This window comes from Cydia pomonella, chromosome 25 (genome assembly GCF_033807575.1).
Source record: "Cydia pomonella isolate Wapato2018A chromosome 25, ilCydPomo1, whole genome shotgun sequence".
In the NCBI taxonomy this organism is placed as follows: domain Eukaryota; kingdom Metazoa; phylum Arthropoda; class Insecta; order Lepidoptera; family Tortricidae; genus Cydia; species Cydia pomonella.
Genome location: NC_084727.1, coordinates 69,287 through 89,609, shown reverse-complemented (window position 1 = coordinate 89,609; position 20,323 = coordinate 69,287). Strand labels below are relative to the sequence as shown.

Genomic DNA, 20,323 nt, shown 5'->3' with positions numbered 1-20,323 from the left:
GTTAAATTTATATTTTGAATTTTTGTCGCTGTTTGTCATTCAAATTCAAATATTATTTTTGTTTACAGGCCGTATTCCAATCCGAAGAAGTAGGGCGCCATCTAGTAGACGTGGAGCGTCTATTGCAAGCGCATGCACTGCAAGAGCTGCAGCTCGGAGCCCTGCACGAGAGCCTGCGGCGGCTGGCGCGCCAGGGCGAGGGCGAGGGGCACAAGGAGCTGGCGGCGCGCCTGCAGGGGCTGCAGGACGGCTACGACAGGTGGGTATTGTGTACACGTGGAGTGTACTACAAGAGCTACAGCCCGCAGCTCTGCACGAGAGCCTGCGGCGGCTGGCGCGCCAGGGCGAGGGCGAGGGGCACAAGGAGCTGGCGGCGCGCCTGCAGGGGCTGCAGGACGGCTACGACAGGTGGGTATTGTGTACACGTGGAGTGTACTACAAGAGCTACAGCCCGCAGCTCTGCACGAGAGCCTGCGGCGGCTGGCGCGCCAGGGCGAGGGCGAGGGGCACAAGGAGCTGGCGGCGCGCCTGCAGGGGCTGCAGGACGGCTACGACAGGTGGGTATTGTGTACACGTGGAGTGTACTACAAGAGCTACAGCCCGCAGCTCTGCACGAGAGCCTGCGGCGGCTGGCGCGCCAGGGCGAGGGCGAGGGGCACAAGGAGCTGGCGGCGCGCCTGCAGGGGCTGCAGGACGGCTACGACAGGTGGGTATTGTGTACACGTGGAGTGTACTACAAGAGCTACAGCCCGCAGCTCTGCACGAGAGCCTGCGGCGGCTGGCGCGCCAGGGCGAGGGCGAGGGGCACAAGGAGCTGGCGGCGCGCCTGCAGGGGCTGCAGGACGGCTACGACAGGTGGGTATTGTGTACACGTGGAGTGTACTACAAGAGCTACAGCCCGCAGCTCTGCACGAGAGCCTGCGGCGGCTGGCGCGCCAGGGCGAGGGCGAGGGGCACAAGGAGCTGGCGGCGCGCCTGCAGGGGCTGCAGGACGGCTACGACAGGTGGGTATTGTGTACACGTGGAGTGTACTACAAGAGCTACAGCCCGCAGCTCTGCACGAGAGCCTGCGGCGGCTGGCGCGCCAGGGCGAGGGCGAGGGGCACAAGGAGCTGGCGGCGCGCCTGCAGGGGCTGCAGGACGGCTACGACAGGTGGGTATTGTGTACACGTGGAGTGTACTACAAGAGCTACAGCCCGCAGCTCTGCACGAGAGCCTGCGGCGGCTGGCGCGCCAGGGCGAGGGCGAGGGGCACAAGGAGCTGGCGGCGCGCCTGCAGGGGCTGCAGGACGGCTACGACAGGTGGGTATTGTGTACACGTGGAGTGTACTACAAGAGCTACAGCCCGCAGCTCTGCACGAGAGCCTGCGGCGGCTGGCGCGCCAGGGCGAGGGCGAGGGGCACAAGGAGCTGGCGGCGCGCCTGCAGGGGCTGCAGGACGGCTACGACAGGTGGGTATTGTGTACACGTGGAGTGTACTACAAGAGCTACAGCCCGCAGCTCTGCACGAGAGCCTGCGGCGGCTGGCGCGCCAGGGCGAGGGCGAGGGGCACAAGGAGCTGGCGGCGCGCCTGCAGGGGCTGCAGGACGGCTACGACAGGTGGGTATTGTGTACACGTGGAGTGTACTACAAGAGCTACAGCCCGCAGCTCTGCACGAGAGCCTGCGGCGGCTGGCGCGCCAGGGCGAGGGCGAGGGGCACAAGGAGCTGGCGGCGCGCCTGCAGGGGCTGCAGGACGGCTACGACAGGTGGGTATTGTGTACACGTGGAGTGTACTACAAGAGCTACAGCCCGCAGCTCTGCACGACTGTTTGTGCCGTAATTATTAAATAAAAATTTAATATTTTCACCACATTATGACAGTAAATTTTAACAGATTTATAGTTTCGGAGGACGAAGTTCTGAATTAAATTTGATTTTTTTTTGGCGAAGTGAGACTGCAGATCAAGACCATAAAATAAAACTATGGTCTTGTAATGTTTGTGTTAATTTTTTTGTAACCTATTTATTTGTTTGCAGTTTGTTAGCGGCCGCTAAGGACCGCAAGGCGAGATTGGAAGATGCCAGAAACCTCTACCAGTTCCTGGAAGACCACGACGAAGAAGAAGGTATTTATATTCAACGGCAGTAATCTTAAGATTTATTGTTAGATTTTTTTCGTTCATTTATTTAGCAATTCTATAATATGTCTAACAATGTTCTGAATTCCCAAGTGCCTCATCTTTCTGAAGAGAGAAGATAAAACAATCATATTATTTACAATGTTAGAAATTAAGACCCATTTTGATTAAACAGTAATTTACTGATTTATAATGCTGTTAGTGTTATTTTGTTTATGAATTCGGAATTATTAATTCAAATATCTAGTAATTTACTCAAGGAGCAGCACCAAATGACTGGCTAGGACTGAACTATGTCAACAATTGTATTGTTGTGTTGAAATGTTAATGAACAACGTCGGGCAGGCTGGGTGACGGACAAGCAGCGCATCTGCCGCGCCGACGTGGCCGCCAAGGACCTGCGCGGGGTGCTCGCGCTGCGCCAGAAGCACACGGCGCTGCTCACGGAGCTGCGGGCCCGGGACCACGTGTCGCAGAGACATCGCGCTAAGGGACAGAGGTCAGATAATACTACAAACTACACTACACTACACAGCAACAATTCATCAACCTTCAAAATCCCTTCGTAAGCCCGCATTAGCAGATGCCTTTCAAATGCGCGCAAACAATACTTACTATGATCTTCGCACAATTAACGAGTCTCTACGAATATTAGTGGGCCGAATTAAGCAAACTTTATCAGTTGCATTTCAAAGTAGTTAATTTGATTTTCTGCACATCTATTAATATTATATATACAGTTGTAAAAGTATACTAAAGTGTATTAAACAACGCAACGTATAAATTTACTTACTTACTTGGCTGGCGCGATGACCCAAAATGAGTCTTGGCCTCCAACACAACAGTCCGCCATTTTGCTCGATCCTGAGCGAATTCACGCCAGCTTTCATCGACGCCGATCTCACGGAGGCCTACTCTACTTTATCTTCCCAACAAAATCTAGGATGACCAACAGGACGGCGTCCAGCACGACTGCAAGGTATAAATTTACTATATGATTCGCAGCCTGATCGACGCAAAGCACCCGAAGAGCGCCGAGATCGAACGCCGCCTGGCGTCCCTCGCCCAGCAGTGGGCGACGTTACGAGAACTCGCCGACGCCAGGGAGAAGCAACTTGAAGACGCCGCTGAAGCACACCAGGTACATTCATATTTTTATATTTTAATCAGAGACGAAAATTTCAAAACAATCTGTATTTTACCATCTGTAATTTCGCAATGTTCCTTCTGGAGTAGGTCCATGAAACTTAAGTATAATGTAGAATATAAAAAGGTTCATTTTTGAAAAAAAAAAAGTGTGTGTACCATAAGTCAAACTTGATATACAGAGTGATTCTTTTTTTATTTTTGTTTTTTTTACAAGAATTTAAATGGTTAGGGGGTTAATATTTTTTTAGCACATAGCTTTTAGTCTTATTAATATTAGTACAAAATTTGAAATTCGTCACTTTCATAGTTTAGGAAAAAATAATTAAAACAGTTTTGGGGTTAATCGGGTGTTTTTCACCCCCAGGGGGTAACAGAGGGATGAAACTTTGTGCAGAGTATAACCTCCCCAAAAGGCATCGTTTGATTACAGTTTCGGCCCAAAATCGCTGGGGGCAATTTTTCCTAGGCTATCCTGCTACACCCTCTGTATGTAGAAAAAAAGTAGAATTGATTTTATCTTCACAAACACTTTATAATATTATGGAATAGTGATCTATGTGCCAAATTTGAAATCATTTGCAAATGATTTAGTGGTCGCTATTATTTTGTGATTTGCAATATCGACCGCCATATTACCGCGATAAAAAAACGACCGCCATATTTTTAACATACTTATAACCAATAAATAAAACGTATAAAGAGACCTTAAAGACATTTCCAAAGCAAAATTATCGATGGGTCAATTTATTTTCATACAATTTTATATGGTAGAACTGTTTAATTTATAGCGACCTCTAAATGATGTTTAATAACTTTAAATTTTGCTATGGATATTTATACGTATATTGGAATAAAAAATCCCGCATGGAAAAGGAATTTTGTAACCTCATACTTTTGGACCTTATTATCGAACCTACGCAAAAAATTCACGGAAATCGGCTTAGAAATGCGACCTGGAGAGTGGAACAGATGGACATAGGAAACAATGTTTGCCTAACAGGCCAATTCGAACGTAGACTGATGTCATTAACATCTAAAAGATGTCATTCAGTTATCGTGCATTTTGTTCGTACTCCATATGTATTGGCGCAAGCGAGACGCATGATAAGTAAATAAACTGATTCATATATCATTCGTGCATTCTGATGTCAGTGTACGTTCGAAATTGGCATTTAAGCTGTAACCGAGATGCTTGGGTGCGTGTCGGTTTGTTTGAGTTGCCAGTCTTTTCAGTATTTTTTCCTTCTCGAAGTCCTCGAGTCGCAATAGAAGGAGTTTCATAGTCTTAATTTTAGCGAGGTGATCCAAATTAAAAGGCTCTAGAATAATGTCATTAAGACATTGAACCCGAGAAAGCGCAACGTATAAGCAACCTACACCAAGATACCCAAAGTCTTCCACTAGTCTAAGCAATGTAAAGGTAACATTTGGGTGTCCGACTGTAGCTGCACTACTGCCGTAGTTTTGGAAAAAATCCAAATACTGGATCGACAAAAAAAAATCTATTTAATCATAGAAGGTCACAAAATTTCACGCGAATCGGTCGAGAATTACGACCTGTAGAGTAGAACATCCGGACATACGAAAGCAGATTGCCCGAGTCAAAACGTAGACCTTCGCTGCGCTTCGGTCAATAATGAAGTGTATATTGTTATCAGTTCTACGGTGACGCGAACGAGGCGGAGTCGTGGATGAAGGAGAAGCGGCCGCTGGTGGCGAGCAGCGACTGCGGGCGCGACGCGCCGGCCGCCGCCGCGCTGCTGGCGCGCCACCGCGCGCTGCACGACGAGATCCGCGCCTACAGCGCCGAGCTGGACGCGCTCGCCGCGCACGCGCACCGCCTCGAGGCCGCCGGGATACTCACGTTACAAGTAACTTTACATTCTATACTCCGCCGCGCTGCTGGCGCGCCACCGCGCGCTGCACGACGAGATCCGCGCCTACAGCGCCGAGCTGGACGCGCTCGCCGCGCACGCGCACCGCCTCGAGGCCGCCGGGATACTCACGTTACAAGTAACTTTACATTCTATACTCCGCCGCGCTGCTGGCGCGCCACCGCGCGCTGCACGACGAGATCCGCGCCTACAGCGCCGAGCTGGACGCGCTCGCCGCGCACGCGCACCGCCTCGAGGCCGCCGGGATACTCACGTTACAAGTAACTTTACATTCTATACTCCGCCGCGCTGCTGGCGCGCCACCGCGCGCTGCACGACGAGATCCGCGCCTACAGCGCCGAGCTGGACGCGCTCGCCGCGCACGCGCACCGCCTCGAGGCCGCCGGGATACTCACGTTACAAGTAACTTTACATTCTATACTCCGCCGCGCTGCTGGCGCGCCACCGCGCGCTGCACGACGAGATCCGCGCCTACAGCGCCGAGCTGGACGCGCTCGCCGCGCACGCGCACCGCCTCGAGGCCGCCGGGATACTCACGTTACAAGTAACTTTACATTCTATACTCCGCCGCGCTGCTGGCGCGCCACCGCGCGCTGCACGACGAGATCCGCGCCTACAGCGCCGAGCTGGACGCGCTCGCCGCGCACGCGCACCGCCTCGAGGCCGCCGGGATACTCACGTTACAAGTAACTTTACATTCTATACTCCGCCGCGCTGCTGGCGCGCCACCGCGCGCTGCACGACGAGATCCGCGCCTACAGCGCCGAGCTGGACGCGCTCGCCGCGCACGCGCACCGCCTCGAGGCCGCCGGGATACTCACGTTACAAGTAACTTTACATTCTATACTCCGCCGCGCTGCTGGCGCGCCACCGCGCGCTGCACGACGAGATCCGCGCCTACAGCGCCGAGCTGGACGCGCTCGCCGCGCACGCGCACCGCCTCGAGGCCGCCGGGATACTCACGTTACAAGTAACTTTACATTCTATACTCCGCCGCGCTGCTGGCGCGCCACCGCGCGCTGCACGACGAGATCCGCGCCTACAGCGCCGAGCTGGACGCGCTCGCCGCGCACGCGCACCGCCTCGAGGCCGCCGGGATACTCACGTTACAAGTAACTTTACATTCTATACTCCGCCGCGCTGCTGGCGCGCCACCGCGCGCTGCACGACGAGATCCGCGCCTACAGCGCCGAGCTGGACGCGCTCGCCGCGCACGCGCACCGCCTCGAGGCCGCCGGGATACTCACGTTACAAGTAACTTTACATTCTATACTCCGCCGCGCTGCTGGCGCGCCACCGCGCGCTGCACGACGAGATCCGCGCCTACAGCGCCGAGCTGGACGCGCTCGCCGCGCACGCGCACCGCCTCGAGGCCGCCGGGATACTCACGTTACAAGTAACTTTACATTCTATACTCCGCCGCGCTGCTGGCGCGCCACCGCGCGCTGCACGACGAGATCCGCGCCTACAGCGCCGAGCTGGACGCGCTCGCCGCGCACGCGCACCGCCTCGAGGCCGCCGGGATACTCACGTTACAAGTAACTTTACATTCTATACTCCGCCGCGCTGCTGGCGCGCCACCGCGCGCTGCACGACGAGATCCGCGCCTACAGCGCCGAGCTGGACGCGCTCGCCGCGCACGCGCACCGCCTCGAGGCCGCCGGGATACTCACGTTACAAGTAACTTTTTTTTTTTTTTTTTTTTCTTTTTTTTTTTTTTTCTTTATTTAGAAACAAACAGTCTCTTATATTCATAAATTTTTACAATATAGGGTAATAGACTTATAGACCTACAGTTTCCTTAAATATAGTATGAAAACCATATAACCTAAATATATATAATTACTAAACTAAACCTGAAATTCTAAGTTGCCAAATTGAAGTTACAAATAATGCTCGTACATCCTAACAAAAATAAAAGCAAAGATGAAGTACATTGCAATAACACTAATAACAAACAATAATTGTAATTAAAGTTAACTATCTAATTTAAGTCCATTAATACATTTCAATGTAAGTTGTTTGAAACTACCGAACTTTTCACTGAAAATATCTACATTTTGAAACTTATCATCATACATCCTGCATGCTCTTCTAATGAAACCGTTTCTCGCATATGCGGTTCGACTACGAGGAATATAAAAGAGGTTCTTCTTTCTACATGCTCGCTCACAACGACGGGGTACTCTAAATGAAACAGATTTTAATAACTCAGGGGCGTCGATGATGTTGTTAATGACTTTATAGAGAATTATAATATCAGTGCGTTCGCGACGCAAGCTCAAGGGTAAAATATTATGTCTTTTCATAGCGGTAGTGTAATCTATGTATTTATTTCCAGTGCGATATTCAATTGCTCTTACAAACTTCTTTTGCACTCTCTCTATTCTATCGCCATGAATTTTATATAGCGGGTTCCACACTGAACTAGCAAATTCTAATCGACTACGGACATAACTATTAAATAATATCTTATACGTCGAAGGTCTCCTGAAATCTTTACCTACGCGCAATATGAATCCCAACTGCTTAAAAGATTTATTTAAGATATTATCAATGTGGGGTACAAAGGTAAGATTTGAGTCCATGATTACGCCGAGGTCACGGATCTGGTTCACACGAGTTAACTCTTTATTACAAAGATCATACTTGAAATTAATAGTTGTCCTTTTTCTACTAAAGCTAATAACAAAACATTTTTCTGGGTTTAAGAAAAGATTATTTGTGTTACAAAAAGTCTGGAAATTATGTAAATCGTTTTGTAGTAAAGTACAATCTTCTGGATTTCGTATGACTCTGAAAATTTTCGTGTCGTCGGCATATAAAAGCATGTTTGAATTTTTGATACATTCAGTGATATCATTTATGTACAGGACAAATAACAAAGGCCCCAAATGGGAACCCTGCGGTACACCAGAACTGATAGACCTATAATGAGAAATATGTCCCTTCACAGCTACGGCCTGCGAACGATTTTCTACATAGGATTTTATCCAGCGATAAAGATCCCCGTGTATACCAAAATGCCACAGCTTTATAAGTAAGCGCTCATGACAGACCTTGTCGAAAGCCTTGGCAAAATCGGTATACACAGCGTCCACTTGACAGTTGTTATCTAGCGCAGTTAATATGGCTTCTGTATAAGATAGAAGATTCGATTCGACACTACGACCACTAAGAAAACCATGTTGGTTTGGAATGATATGACGCCGCATCGCAGTAGAAAGCTGATCACTAACAATCTTCTCTAAAATTTTGCCAAACTGACACAATTTCGATATAGGGCGATATTTCTCTATGTCCGAGCTAACTTCACCTTTTGGTACTGGTGTAACTAATGCCTGTTTCCAAAGTGAAGGTACACACCCCTCCCTGATAGACCTCTCAAAAAGTAAAGTTATAGGCAATGTCAAGCTAGAGGAGCATCTTTTAATTATGATGGGAGGTATACCGTCAGGACCAGCACCCTTATTAATGTTTATACGTTTAAGATATTTGTTAACAAGGTCTTTAGTTATAAAAATAGTGTCCATATCAAACACTGTATCATTTACAGGTAGAAGATTATTCAAGTCAACAGAACTAACAGTAGGTTTTTCAAAAACTGAGTGGAAATGTTGATTGAAAAAATCACATATTTGTGTACCATTTGAGGCTGTCATACCCTTATAGTGCATAAGCTGTGGGAGACCACTCTTAACAAAAACTGATTTTATATAAGTCCAAAAGAATTTAGGGTGAGTACTAATTTTGGCTTCAGTATTGTTAATATAATTTCTGTAACATATTGGCTCCAATTTTAAAATTATTTTTCTTATAGTTTTAAAAGTGTCGAAATCTAAGGGATTATTGAAAGTCTTCCACAGTTTATGGTATTTCTTTTTCTCATTCAGAAGTCTTCTAAGAGACCTAGTATACCAAGGGGGCTTTGAACACGATGAACGTTGCGGTACCTTTGGAACATACCTGTCAATCAATCTATTTAATATGTCATAGAAAAGTATTACACAATCCTCCAGTGCACGGCCTTGAAAATATTCGATCCAGTGAATTTTTGATAATTCAATATTTATTTGATTAAAATTAGCTTCATAAAAACGGTATACGTAAGTAGAAGCCGGCTTCAGCGGTGGTGTGTAATCTAAGTTAAGTTCAATCTGAAGAGCCTTATGATGCAAATCCTCTGGTGTTAAAACATCATCACTTACTGTAACTATGCAATTTTTATTGCAAATAAGGGTTCCGTTTTATGCCATTTGGCTACGGAACCCTAAAAATGAGATCAAGCACACGTTGATTAATGTTAAAACAACCGTTGTATTGTTCAACACCTGTGTATGATAAAAACTCACTAAGCAATTGTAGAGGAGAACTGTTGTTGTTAGCTAAGGTCATTTTATAACAGTCATTATTAACCCATTGTGCGTCAGAAATATTAAAATCACCAGTTATAAGAAAAATATCGTTTGGATTATCTATTATTAATTCACTACAGATTTCAAAAAAGTTTTCCAATGTATCCCTATATTGCGGCCCGTGCGGAATGTAAACACAACAAATATTTAAGAATATTTGTCCTTGACCATCAGTTTGCGATATAGGTAATGACAACCATATGCACTCAGAGGATGATGGAGAGGGACAGGGCCAGTCTCGCGGAGTCGGCATGAGCTCCCGGCGCACAGCGACCGCCACCCCCCCGCCCCGCTCCGCCCCACTCGAGCCAGCTGATCTATCGCAACGATAAACAATATACCTACTGTCGAAGATTTCCCTGTCAAAAAAGTGTGCATTTAACCAACTCTCGGTAATACATATAAAGTCATAATTTAGCAATGCGACCTGCGAATAAAAACTGTGTGTTTTGGTACGCAGTCCCCTTACGTTCTGATAATAACCTGTTAAATTGACAGTTAGGCCGGCAGTAAGTTTATGAATACATGAATTAGTATAAATGTTTTTATTATTTTTAAAGCCAGAGTGAACCACGTAGTCTCTGAGTACCAGAGTATATTAAATATAAATGGAGAGGGTGGGTGTTGCGAGTAAAACGAAAAATAAGTACTATTTTTTATGCGGCTAGACAGGGAAGCGATTTCATTAGCGAGACATGCTGAGGATTTAATAAAGGGTATCGTTAATATACATATTTTACGAACACTTATTTTTATGACAATGAACAATACTAATAAAAACAGTCACTTAAACTTGTTGAAATTGAAGTTTTTATTAATCACCATAACTTGAGACGTCTCGGTTTTTCGAGCTAAAATTTTACAGTCCCTTATCCATAGGTAGGCGATTTGTTTTCCTTTTTGAGCTCACGCGCCTGCTTGAGTAGCATCTTACTGGCCGGAGTGAGGTGGTCACCCAGGTACAGGTTCACAGCTGGCCCGGGGAGGCCGATAGAAGATGTCGTGATGCCCCTTCGAGCTCGCACCGCCGAGAGAAGTTCATCCTTGTAAATACGGCGGGTAAACTTTACGATCACCGCCGGTTCACGTACATTCGACGACCGGTCGAAATCGTTATCGCCGCCCTCTTCGCTGGGCACACTATGGAACCGTCGCACCCGTTGAACATTATCTATATTCTGAACCTCCAATTTTAATCCCACTGTGGCGTATATGTTTTCTAAAATGCTAATAAGGTTCTCCCCTTTTTTAAAAGGCAGGCCAGAAATCTCAACATTGTTTATTCTTGAGTATTGCTCGCGAGCCTCACATTCCTGTTGGAGGGTAGAAATAATAGTCGTGGCTTTATCTAGGTCCGACTGCAACCTAGGCAAGAGAGTGGATTTATCCTCTAAAAGGCTAAGCCGGTCTTCTGCAGTTGACAAACGAGGTTCAAACTCATTTAGTTTCGTTTCGATATTGTTGACACTGTCCTTGCAAGACTGCAGGTCCGCCCGCAAGACGCCGAAATCGGCTCGAAATTCCTTGATTTCCGTCAGGACGGATTTAAATCCTTGTTCGAGCTGAGTAAGGAAACTGGATTCACTGGACCCGGTAGGAGTATTGTTAGTCTTCGCCGGGAGCGATTGTTTTTCTACTTTCGCATTTTTCACATTAGTGGGTGTCGGAATATTTCCGACACCGCGGCAAGTGGTGCAACGCCAGCTCGCTTTTTTTTCGCTGGTCATCTTGCGATGAGTAGTTTCCAGGAGACCAGCACATCCGAAATGAAGACTTCCTTTACAATCACTGCATAAAACACCATCAGTAACCTCGAGTTCGCACTTTAAACAAATCATGGTGCAATTAATGTAATTACGACACTTCAAGTTAAATAGAACTCAGTCACAGTAATAATTAGGTTGGTTATTGTATGAACGAGACACGTTCGCACGGCGGCGTAAACAAATGAGTCACACGGTAGGTCGCGCAACAGCCGATCGGAACGAGCACTCGACGCTAACTGAACATTCTATACTCCGCCGCGCTGCTGGCGCGCCACCGCGCGCTGCACGACGAGATCCGCGCCTACAGCGCCGAGCTGGACGCGCTCGCCGCGCACGCGCACCGCCTCGAGGCCGCCGGGATACTCACGTTACAAGTAACTTTACATTCTATACTCCGCCGCGCTGCTGGCGCGCCACCGCGCGCTGCACGACGAGATCCGCGCCTACAGCGCCGAGCTGGACGCGCTCGCCGCGCACGCGCACCGCCTCGAGGCCGCCGGGATACTCACGTTACAAGTAACTTTACATTCTATACTCCGCCGCGCTGCTGGCGCGCCACCGCGCGCTGCACGACGAGATCCGCGCCTACAGCGCCGAGCTGGACGCGCTCGCCGCGCACGCGCACCGCCTCGAGGCCGCCGGGATACTCACGTTACAAGTAACTTTACATTCTATACTCCGCCGCGCTGCTGGCGCGCCACCGCGCGCTGCACGACGAGATCCGCGCCTACAGCGCCGAGCTGGACGCGCTCGCCGCGCACGCGCACCGCCTCGAGGCCGCCGGGATACTCACGTTACAAGTAACTTTACATTCTATACTCCGCCGCGCTGCTGGCGCGCCACCGCGCGCTGCACGACGAGATCCGCGCCTACAGCGCCGAGCTGGACGCGCTCGCCGCGCACGCGCACCGCCTCGAGGCCGCCGGGATACTCACGTTACAAGTAACTTTACATTCTATACTCCGCCGCGCTGCTGGCGCGCCACCGCGCGCTGCACGACGAGATCCGCGCCTACAGCGCCGAGCTGGACGCGCTCGCCGCGCACGCGCACCGCCTCGAGGCCGCCGGGATACTCACGTTACAAGTAACTTTACATTCTATACTCCGCCGCGCTGCTGGCGCGCCACCGCGCGCTGCATGACGAGATCCGCGCCTACAGCGCCGAGCTGGACGCGCTCGCCGCGCACGCGCACCGCCTCGAGGCCGCCGGGATACTCACGTTACAAGTAACTTTACATTCTATACTCCGCCGCGCTGCTGGCGCGCCACCGCGCGCTGCACGACGAGATCCGCGCCTACAGCGCCGAGCTGGACGCGCTCGCCGCGCACGCGCACCGCCTCGAGGCCGCCGGGATACTCACGTTACAAGTAACTTTACATTCTATACTCCGCCGCGCTGCTGGCGCGCCACCGCGCGCTGCACGACGAGATCCGCGCCTACAGCGCCGAGCTGGACGCGCTCGCCGCGCACGCGCACCGCCTCGAGGCCGCCGGGATACTCACGTTACAAGTAACTTTACATTCTATACTCCGCCGCGCTGCTGGCGCGCCACCGCGCGCTGCACGACGAGATCCGCGCCTACAGCGCCGAGCTGGACGCGCTCGCCGCGCACGCGCACCGCCTCGAGGCCGCCGGGATACTCACGTTACAAGTAACTTTACATTCTATACTCCGCCGCGCTGCTGGCGCGCCACCGCGCGCTGCACGACGAGATCCGCGCCTACAGCGCCGAGCTGGACGCGCTCGCCGCGCACGCGCACCGCCTCGAGGCCGCCGGGATACTCACGTTACAAGTAACTTTACATTCTATACTCCGCCGCGCTGCTGGCGCGCCACCGCGCGCTGCACGACGAGATCCGCGCCTACAGCGCCGAGCTGGACGCGCTCGCCGCGCACGCGCACCGCCTCGAGGCCGCCGGGATACTCACGTTACAAGTAACTTTACATTCTATACTCCGCCGCGCTGCTGGCGCGCCACCGCGCGCTGCACGACGAGATCCGCGCCTACAGCGCCGAGCTGGACGCGCTCGCCGCGCACGCGCACCGCCTCGAGGCCGCCGGGATACTCACGTTACAAGTAACTTTACATTCTATACTCCGCCGCGCTGCTGGCGCGCCACCGCGCGCTGCATGACGAGATCCGCGCCTACAGCGCCGAGCTGGACGCGCTCGCCGCGCACGCGCACCGCCTCGAGGCCGCCGGGATACTCACGTTACAAGTAACTGTACATTCTATACTCCGCCGCGCTGCTGGCGCGCCACCGCGCGCTGCACGACGAGATCCGCGCCTACAGCGCCGAGCTGGACGCGCTCGCCGCGCACGCGCACCGCCTCGAGGCCGCCGGGATACTCACGTTACAAGTAACTTTACATTCTATACTCCGCCGCGCTGCTGGCGCGCCACCGCGCGCTGCACGACGAGATCCGCGCCTACAGCGCCGAGCTGGACGCGCTCGCCGCGCACGCGCACCGCCTCGAGGCCGCCGGGATACTCACGTTACAAGTAACTTTACATTCTATACTCCGCCGCGCTGCTGGCGCGCCACCGCGCGCTGCACGACGAGATCCGCGCCTACAGCGCCGAGCTGGACGCGCTCGCCGCGCACGCGCACCGCCTCGAGGCCGCCGGGATACTCACGTTACAAGTAACTTTACATTCTATACTCCGCCGCGCTGCTGGCGCGCCACCGCGCGCTGCACGACGAGATCCGCGCCTACAGCGCCGAGCTGGACGCGCTCGCCGCGCACGCGCACCGCCTCGAGGCCGCCGGGATACTCACGTTACAAGTAACTTTACATTCTATACTCCGCCGCGCTGCTGGCGCGCCACCGCGCGCTGCACGACGAGATCCGCGCCTACAGCGCCGAGCTGGACGCGCTCGCCGCGCACGCGCACCGCCTCGAGGCCGCCGGGATACTCACGTTACAAGTAACTTTACATTCTATACTCCGCCGCGCTGCTGGCGCGCCACCGCGCGCTGCACGACGAGATCCGCGCCTACAGCGCCGAGCTGGACGCGCTCGCCGCGCACGCGCACCGCCTCGAGGCCGCCGGGATACTCACGTTACAAGTAACTTTACATTCTATACTCCGCCGCGCTGCTGGCGCGCCACCGCGCGCTGCACGACGAGATCCGCGCCTACAGCGCCGAGCTGGACGCGCTCGCCGCGCACGCGCACCGCCTCGAGGCCGCCGGGATACTCACGTTACAAGTAACTTTACATTCTATACTCCGCCGCGCTGCTGGCGCGCCACCGCGCGCTGCACGACGAGATCCGCGCCTACAGCGCCGAGCTGGACGCGCTCGCCGCGCACGCGCACCGCCTCGAGGCCGCCGGGATACTCACGTTACAAGTAACTTTACATTCTATACTCCGCCGCGCTGCTGGCGCGCCACCGCGCGCTGCACGACGAGATCCGCGCCTACAGCGCCGAGCTGGACGCGCTCGCCGCGCACGCGCACCGCCTCGAGGCCGCCGGGATACTCACGTTACAAGTAACTTTACATTCTATACTCCGCCGCGCTGCTGGCGCGCCACCGCGCGCTGCACGACGAGATCCGCGCCTACAGCGCCGAGCTGGACGCGCTCGCCGCGCACGCGCACCGCCTCGAGGCCGCCGGGATACTCACGTTACAAGTAACTTTACATTCTATACTCCGCCGCGCTGCTGGCGCGCCACCGCGCGCTGCACGACGAGATCCGCGCCTACAGCGCCGAGCTGGACGCGCTCGCCGCGCACGCGCACCGCCTCGAGGCCGCCGGGATACTCACGTTACAAGTAACTTTACATTCTATACTCCGCCGCGCTGCTGGCGCGCCACCGCGCGCTGCACGACGAGATCCGCGCCTACAGCGCCGAGCTGGACGCGCTCGCCGCGCACGCGCACCGCCTCGAGGCCGCCGGGATACTCACGTTACAAGTAACTTTACATTCTATACTCCGCCGCGCTGCTGGCGCGCCACCGCGCGCTGCACGACGAGATCCGCGCCTACAGCGCCGAGCTGGACGCGCTCGCCGCGCACGCGCACCGCCTCGAGGCCGCCGGGATACTCACGTTACAAGTAACTTTACATTCTATACTCCGCCGCGCTGCTGGCGCGCCACCGCGCGCTGCACGACGAGATCCGCGCCTACAGCGCCGAGCTGGACGCGCTCGCCGCGCACGCGCACCGCCTCGAGGCCGCCGGGATACTCACGTTACAAGTAACTTTACATTCTATACTCCGCCGCGCTGCTGGCGCGCCACCGCGCGCTGCACGACGAGATCCGCGCCTACAGCGCCGAGCTGGACGCGCTCGCCGCGCATGCGCACCGCCTCGAGGCCGCCGGGATACTCACGTTACAAGTAACTTTACATTCTATACTCCGCCGCGCTGCTGGCGCGCCACCGCGCGCTGCACGACGAGATCCGCGCCTACAGCGCCGAGCTGGACGCGCTCGCCGCGCACGCGCACCGCCTCGAGGCCGCCGGGATACTCACGTTACAAGTAACTTTACATTCTATACTCCGCCGCGCTGCTGGCGCGCCACCGCGCGCTGCACGACGAGATCCGCGCCTACAGCGCCGAGCTGGACGCGCTCGCCGCGCACGCGCACCGCCTCGAGGCCGCCGGGATACTCACGTTACAAGTAACCTTTACATTCTATACTCCGCCGCGCTGCTGGCGCGCCACCGCGCGCTGCACGACGAGATCCGCGCCTACAGCGCCGAGCTGGACGCGCTCGCCGCGCACGCGCACCGCCTCGAAGCCGCCGGGATACTCACGTTACAAGTAACTTTACATTCTATACTCCGCCGCGCTGCTGGCGCGCCACCGCGCGCTGCACGACGAGATCCGCGCCTACAGCGCCGAGCTGGACGCGCTCGCCGCGCACGCGCACCGCCTCGAGGCCGCCGGGATACTCACGTTACAAGTAACTTTACATTCTATACTCCGCCGCGCTGCTGGCGCGCCACCGCGCGCTGCACGACGAGATCCGCGCCTACAGCGCCGAGCTGGACGCGCTCGCCGCGCACGCGCACCGCCTCGAGGCCGCCGGGATACTCACGTTACAAGTAACTTTACATTCTATACTCCGCCGCGCTGCTGGCGCGCCACCGCGCGCTGCACGACGAGATCCGCGCCTACAGCGCCGAGCTGGACGCGCTCGCCGCGCACGCGCACCGCCTCGAGGCCGCCGGGATACTCACGTTACAAGTAACTTTACATTCTATACTCCGCCGCGCTGCTGGCGCGCCACCGCGCGCTGCACGACGAGATCCGCGCCTACAGCGCCGAGCTGGACGCGCTCGCCGCGCACGCGCACCGCCTCGAGGCCGCCGGGATACTCACGTTACAAGTAACTTTACATTCTATACTCCGCCGCGCTGCTGGCGCGCCACCGCGCGCTGCACGACGAGATCCGCGCCTACAGCGCCGAGCTGGACGCGCTCGCCGCGCACGCGCACCGCCTCGAGGCCGCCGGGATACTCACGTTACAAGTAACTTTACATTCTATACTCCGCCGCGCTGCTGGCGCGCCACCGCGCGCTGCACGACGAGATCCGCGCCTACAGCGCCGAGCTGGACACGTTACAAGTAACTTTACATTCTATACTTCAATAAAAGGTACAGATTTTCCGCCCCCCCATGGGCATGCGCTATTCAATAATAAATAATTATTATTTTGTTTCCAACAGCTCCCAACAGAAGTGGAAGCGGCGCCAGCGCTCGAGGAAGAGGAATGGGTGAACGAATCGCGCCTCGTGCCAACGGAAGTGTGGGAGGAGGAGGAGGTGGAGCGCCTGGAGCACCGCACCGTCACCGAGGAGCGCTCCGTGCCGCAGGTATGGTACAGGGATGGGGACCATACAGCTTCAACAGCTCCCGACAGAAGTGGAAGCTGCGCGAGCGCTGGAGGAAGAGGAATGGGTGAACGAGACGCCCTCGTGTTCAGATATTTTTAAGCACCTCGAACATATAATAAATTTAAAAGTGGAAAAAATACTGCCTTTTGTGAGACTTGAACTAACGGCCTTTGGATCGATACTCCAGCGCTCTGCCAACTGAACCACCGAGACCTTATCCATAGCCAGCAATTTTTTCCACCGTATGGGTCTAGGGGACCCTAGCGACATCTACCGTAAGAACGTTACACTTCTTAAACTCTTAAATTTCTTTGTTAGTAATATTTCCACTTTTAAATTTATTCTAATAGCAACGTTGGCAGACGTTTCTGCTTGTAAAACAAATAATTCATTTTAAACTTGTTGTTTAAAAAAAAAAATGTACATGATTTAATTTGTTCGCAGGTGAAGGCGCTGTACGCGTTCACGGGGCAGGGCATATCCATGGCGAAGGGCGAGGTGATGTTCCTGATCAACAAGACGAACCCGGACTGGTGGTCGGTGCGCAAGGCGGACCGCTCCGACGGCTTCGTGCCCGCCAACTACGTGCGAGAGATCGAACCCAGAGTTGTGCCGGTAACTTATAGTACATTACGATACAAGTGCGAAAAATAGGAAATTCGAAACGAGTGGCGATAAATTAAAACACGACCGAAGGGAGTGTTTTAAATCGACACGAATTGCGAATTACCTATTCGCACATGTATCGTACAACGTTTTACAGTACATATGGCCCTTTAAATGTTCGACACAGTAACATAATATGCTACTTCTCGCACTAGTGCTATAAAGTAGCCCCATATGTACTGTAAAATATATTTTTATAATTACTTACTTCTTATTCCGATGGCGATACAACCCTTTGTGGGTCTTGGCCTCCTGCGCTATCTTCCTCCAATTGTCGCGATCCTGGGCAACCTTCCTCCAGTTATACTTCCTCATCCTCCTAAGATCTTCTTCCACACTGTCCAGCCTCCTTTTCTTAGGCTTACTACTAGGCCTTTTCTGTTCGGCTCCAAAAATTATAACAAGGCGGCGTCCACCTTGTCATAATTTTTGGAACTCTCATATCGGGCATCCTTTCCAAGTGACCCGCCCATCTCAGCCGCTGGGATTTGCAAAACCCAACAATGGTCTCCTGTTTGATCAGAGTTTCAAGTTCATGGTTCATGCGCTGTCGGTTACCGTCTGGCCCCTTTAACGGACCATTTATTTTTCGTAGCACTTTCCTCTCGAATACCGCAAGCTTTACTTACTTCGTCCGACTGGGTTGTGGCCCAGGTTTCACAGGCGTAGGTGACAACGGGCCTGACGATGGTTCGATAGATGGCGATCTTTGAGATATACTGAGCAGCTTCGAACTTAGTAATTTGCCACAGGGGTATAAGCATTTGTGTCCAGCAACTATCCGTGCCGTTATTTTCCCGTATAAAAAGAAAACTTACTATAATGTCGGCTGTACACACTTGCCGAGGGACCCCGAGACAGGCCGAGAACGAGTGTGTACATTCTGTTCCCTTCTCGTTTCGTCTTGCTCTTCTCCGATTGGGTGGGAGTGGTGCCGAGACTCGGCGAGAAGCTCTCGACGAGTGTGTACAGGCGGCATAAAACTCGCGTGAGATTCAAACATATGTATTATTAAGTCGAATAAATGCTTGATATTTTACGATACAGTTTTTGAGGACCTTCTCGGAGTAACGAACCGCCTTTACTGGTCGAGGACGCGACGTGGACTGCGGGCCAAAGCCCGGTTCGACTAGTCGAGACATGTCGAGCGTGTATTCCTAAGTTACCCGTTTAAAATAATTTAAATAAGTTTTTGCAACAAATTTCATTTTCGGTACGCACAGGCAAATACTCATCGAGACAATTCTAAAAACTCCAAATACAATTAGGTTGCTTTGTTTTATCACAGAGGTCCTATGGCTACCTCCTGTCTCCATCATCAGATCAGCTCGATGGTACCATAATATTGCATTGTCACCCGACTTACATATGTATGCAAATTTTCAGCTTCATCGGAAACCGGGAAGTGGATCAAATTTAACTTGCAAGATTTGTCCCATACATACTAAGAGGGCAAGTTAAATAAAAGCTTGTAAACCTGAAATGATATGATACCAATAAAGCATTGCAATAAATGGTCCCCGTCAGGTGCAAGTGCGGCGGCCGGAGAAGGTGCGCACGGTGCAGCGCGTGAAGAAGACGGTGCTGGTGAAGCAGGTGGTGCCGGTGCGGCGCGCGCGCCCCGCCGCCGCCGCCCCCGCCCCCGGCGCCGCCCGCCGCGCGCGCGCGCCCGCGCCGCCCGCCCAGCCGCCGCCCGCCGTCGGGGCCAGGATCGCCGATATCAAGCGGGACTATGGTATCATCTATTTCATTCAATTTGATACACTGAAAATTTAACCTGTTAATTCCTAAAACAAATGCTATCAACTTGATAATTCTAAATTTAAATTAAAAATATAAATAAAGATATCGCTAAGTAAAACACAAAAATTTTCAACTTCAAAATTAGACAATAAAGTTCCACATAGAAAATTTAAAATTTTATAGAGACAGACCAAGCTAAGTTGGCAGAGATTTTGATAGCCCAGCCTGTGCACGTGTTAAGTACACGTGATAATTTCATAGATGTTTGACGTTTAATATATCAAATCAAAATAGCTGCCAACTTATATTGGTCTGACTCTGTTTTCACTTAATGTTGAAAAGTATGCACCAAATTACAAGTAAACTAAAATGTCCATTATTATTCACAAGAACTGAACGACTTCTATCTAACAATCAATGTAGTGTCATAACAATGAATATGTTATTACGCAGAAAAACATAAATACAATTCAGTTCAATCCAATCTATTAAAAAAAAACACAAAATGTAACAATACAGGACTAGCCTAAGACATTACATTTCTTATAACTAAGGTCATTATATATAATAAAAAAGAAAAATGGATTACAAGCATCTGTCACCTAAGTTATACTTTGGCCTGTTTGTCATGTTGATTAGGGTCGTGAGTTGCCAAAGTCTTAAGTTGCTTACTAATTTTCTTATCTTTCGGAAACAGAAAAGCAATAAAGGTGAA

General features: G+C 52.4%; 1 protein-coding gene across 1 annotated transcript in view; it reads left to right on the top strand.

The window, feature by feature from the left end:
• LOC133531503 (spectrin beta chain, non-erythrocytic 5-like) overlaps nucleotides 1-20,323 on the top strand; it is a 124,228-nt gene that overhangs the window by 43,889 nt on the left and 60,016 nt on the right. Inside the window, exons 14-21 of the mRNA XM_061869762.1 lie at nucleotides 69-259; nucleotides 2,021-2,109; nucleotides 2,467-2,620; nucleotides 3,127-3,262; nucleotides 4,929-5,141; nucleotides 17,032-17,178; nucleotides 17,644-17,814; nucleotides 19,393-19,600. Of these exons, the coding sequence (XP_061725746.1) occupies nucleotides 69-259; nucleotides 2,021-2,109; nucleotides 2,467-2,620; nucleotides 3,127-3,262; nucleotides 4,929-5,141; nucleotides 17,032-17,178; nucleotides 17,644-17,814; nucleotides 19,393-19,600 (1,309 nt within the window). The remainder of the gene's footprint in view (nucleotides 1-68; nucleotides 260-2,020; nucleotides 2,110-2,466; nucleotides 2,621-3,126; nucleotides 3,263-4,928; nucleotides 5,142-17,031; nucleotides 17,179-17,643; nucleotides 17,815-19,392; nucleotides 19,601-20,323) is intronic.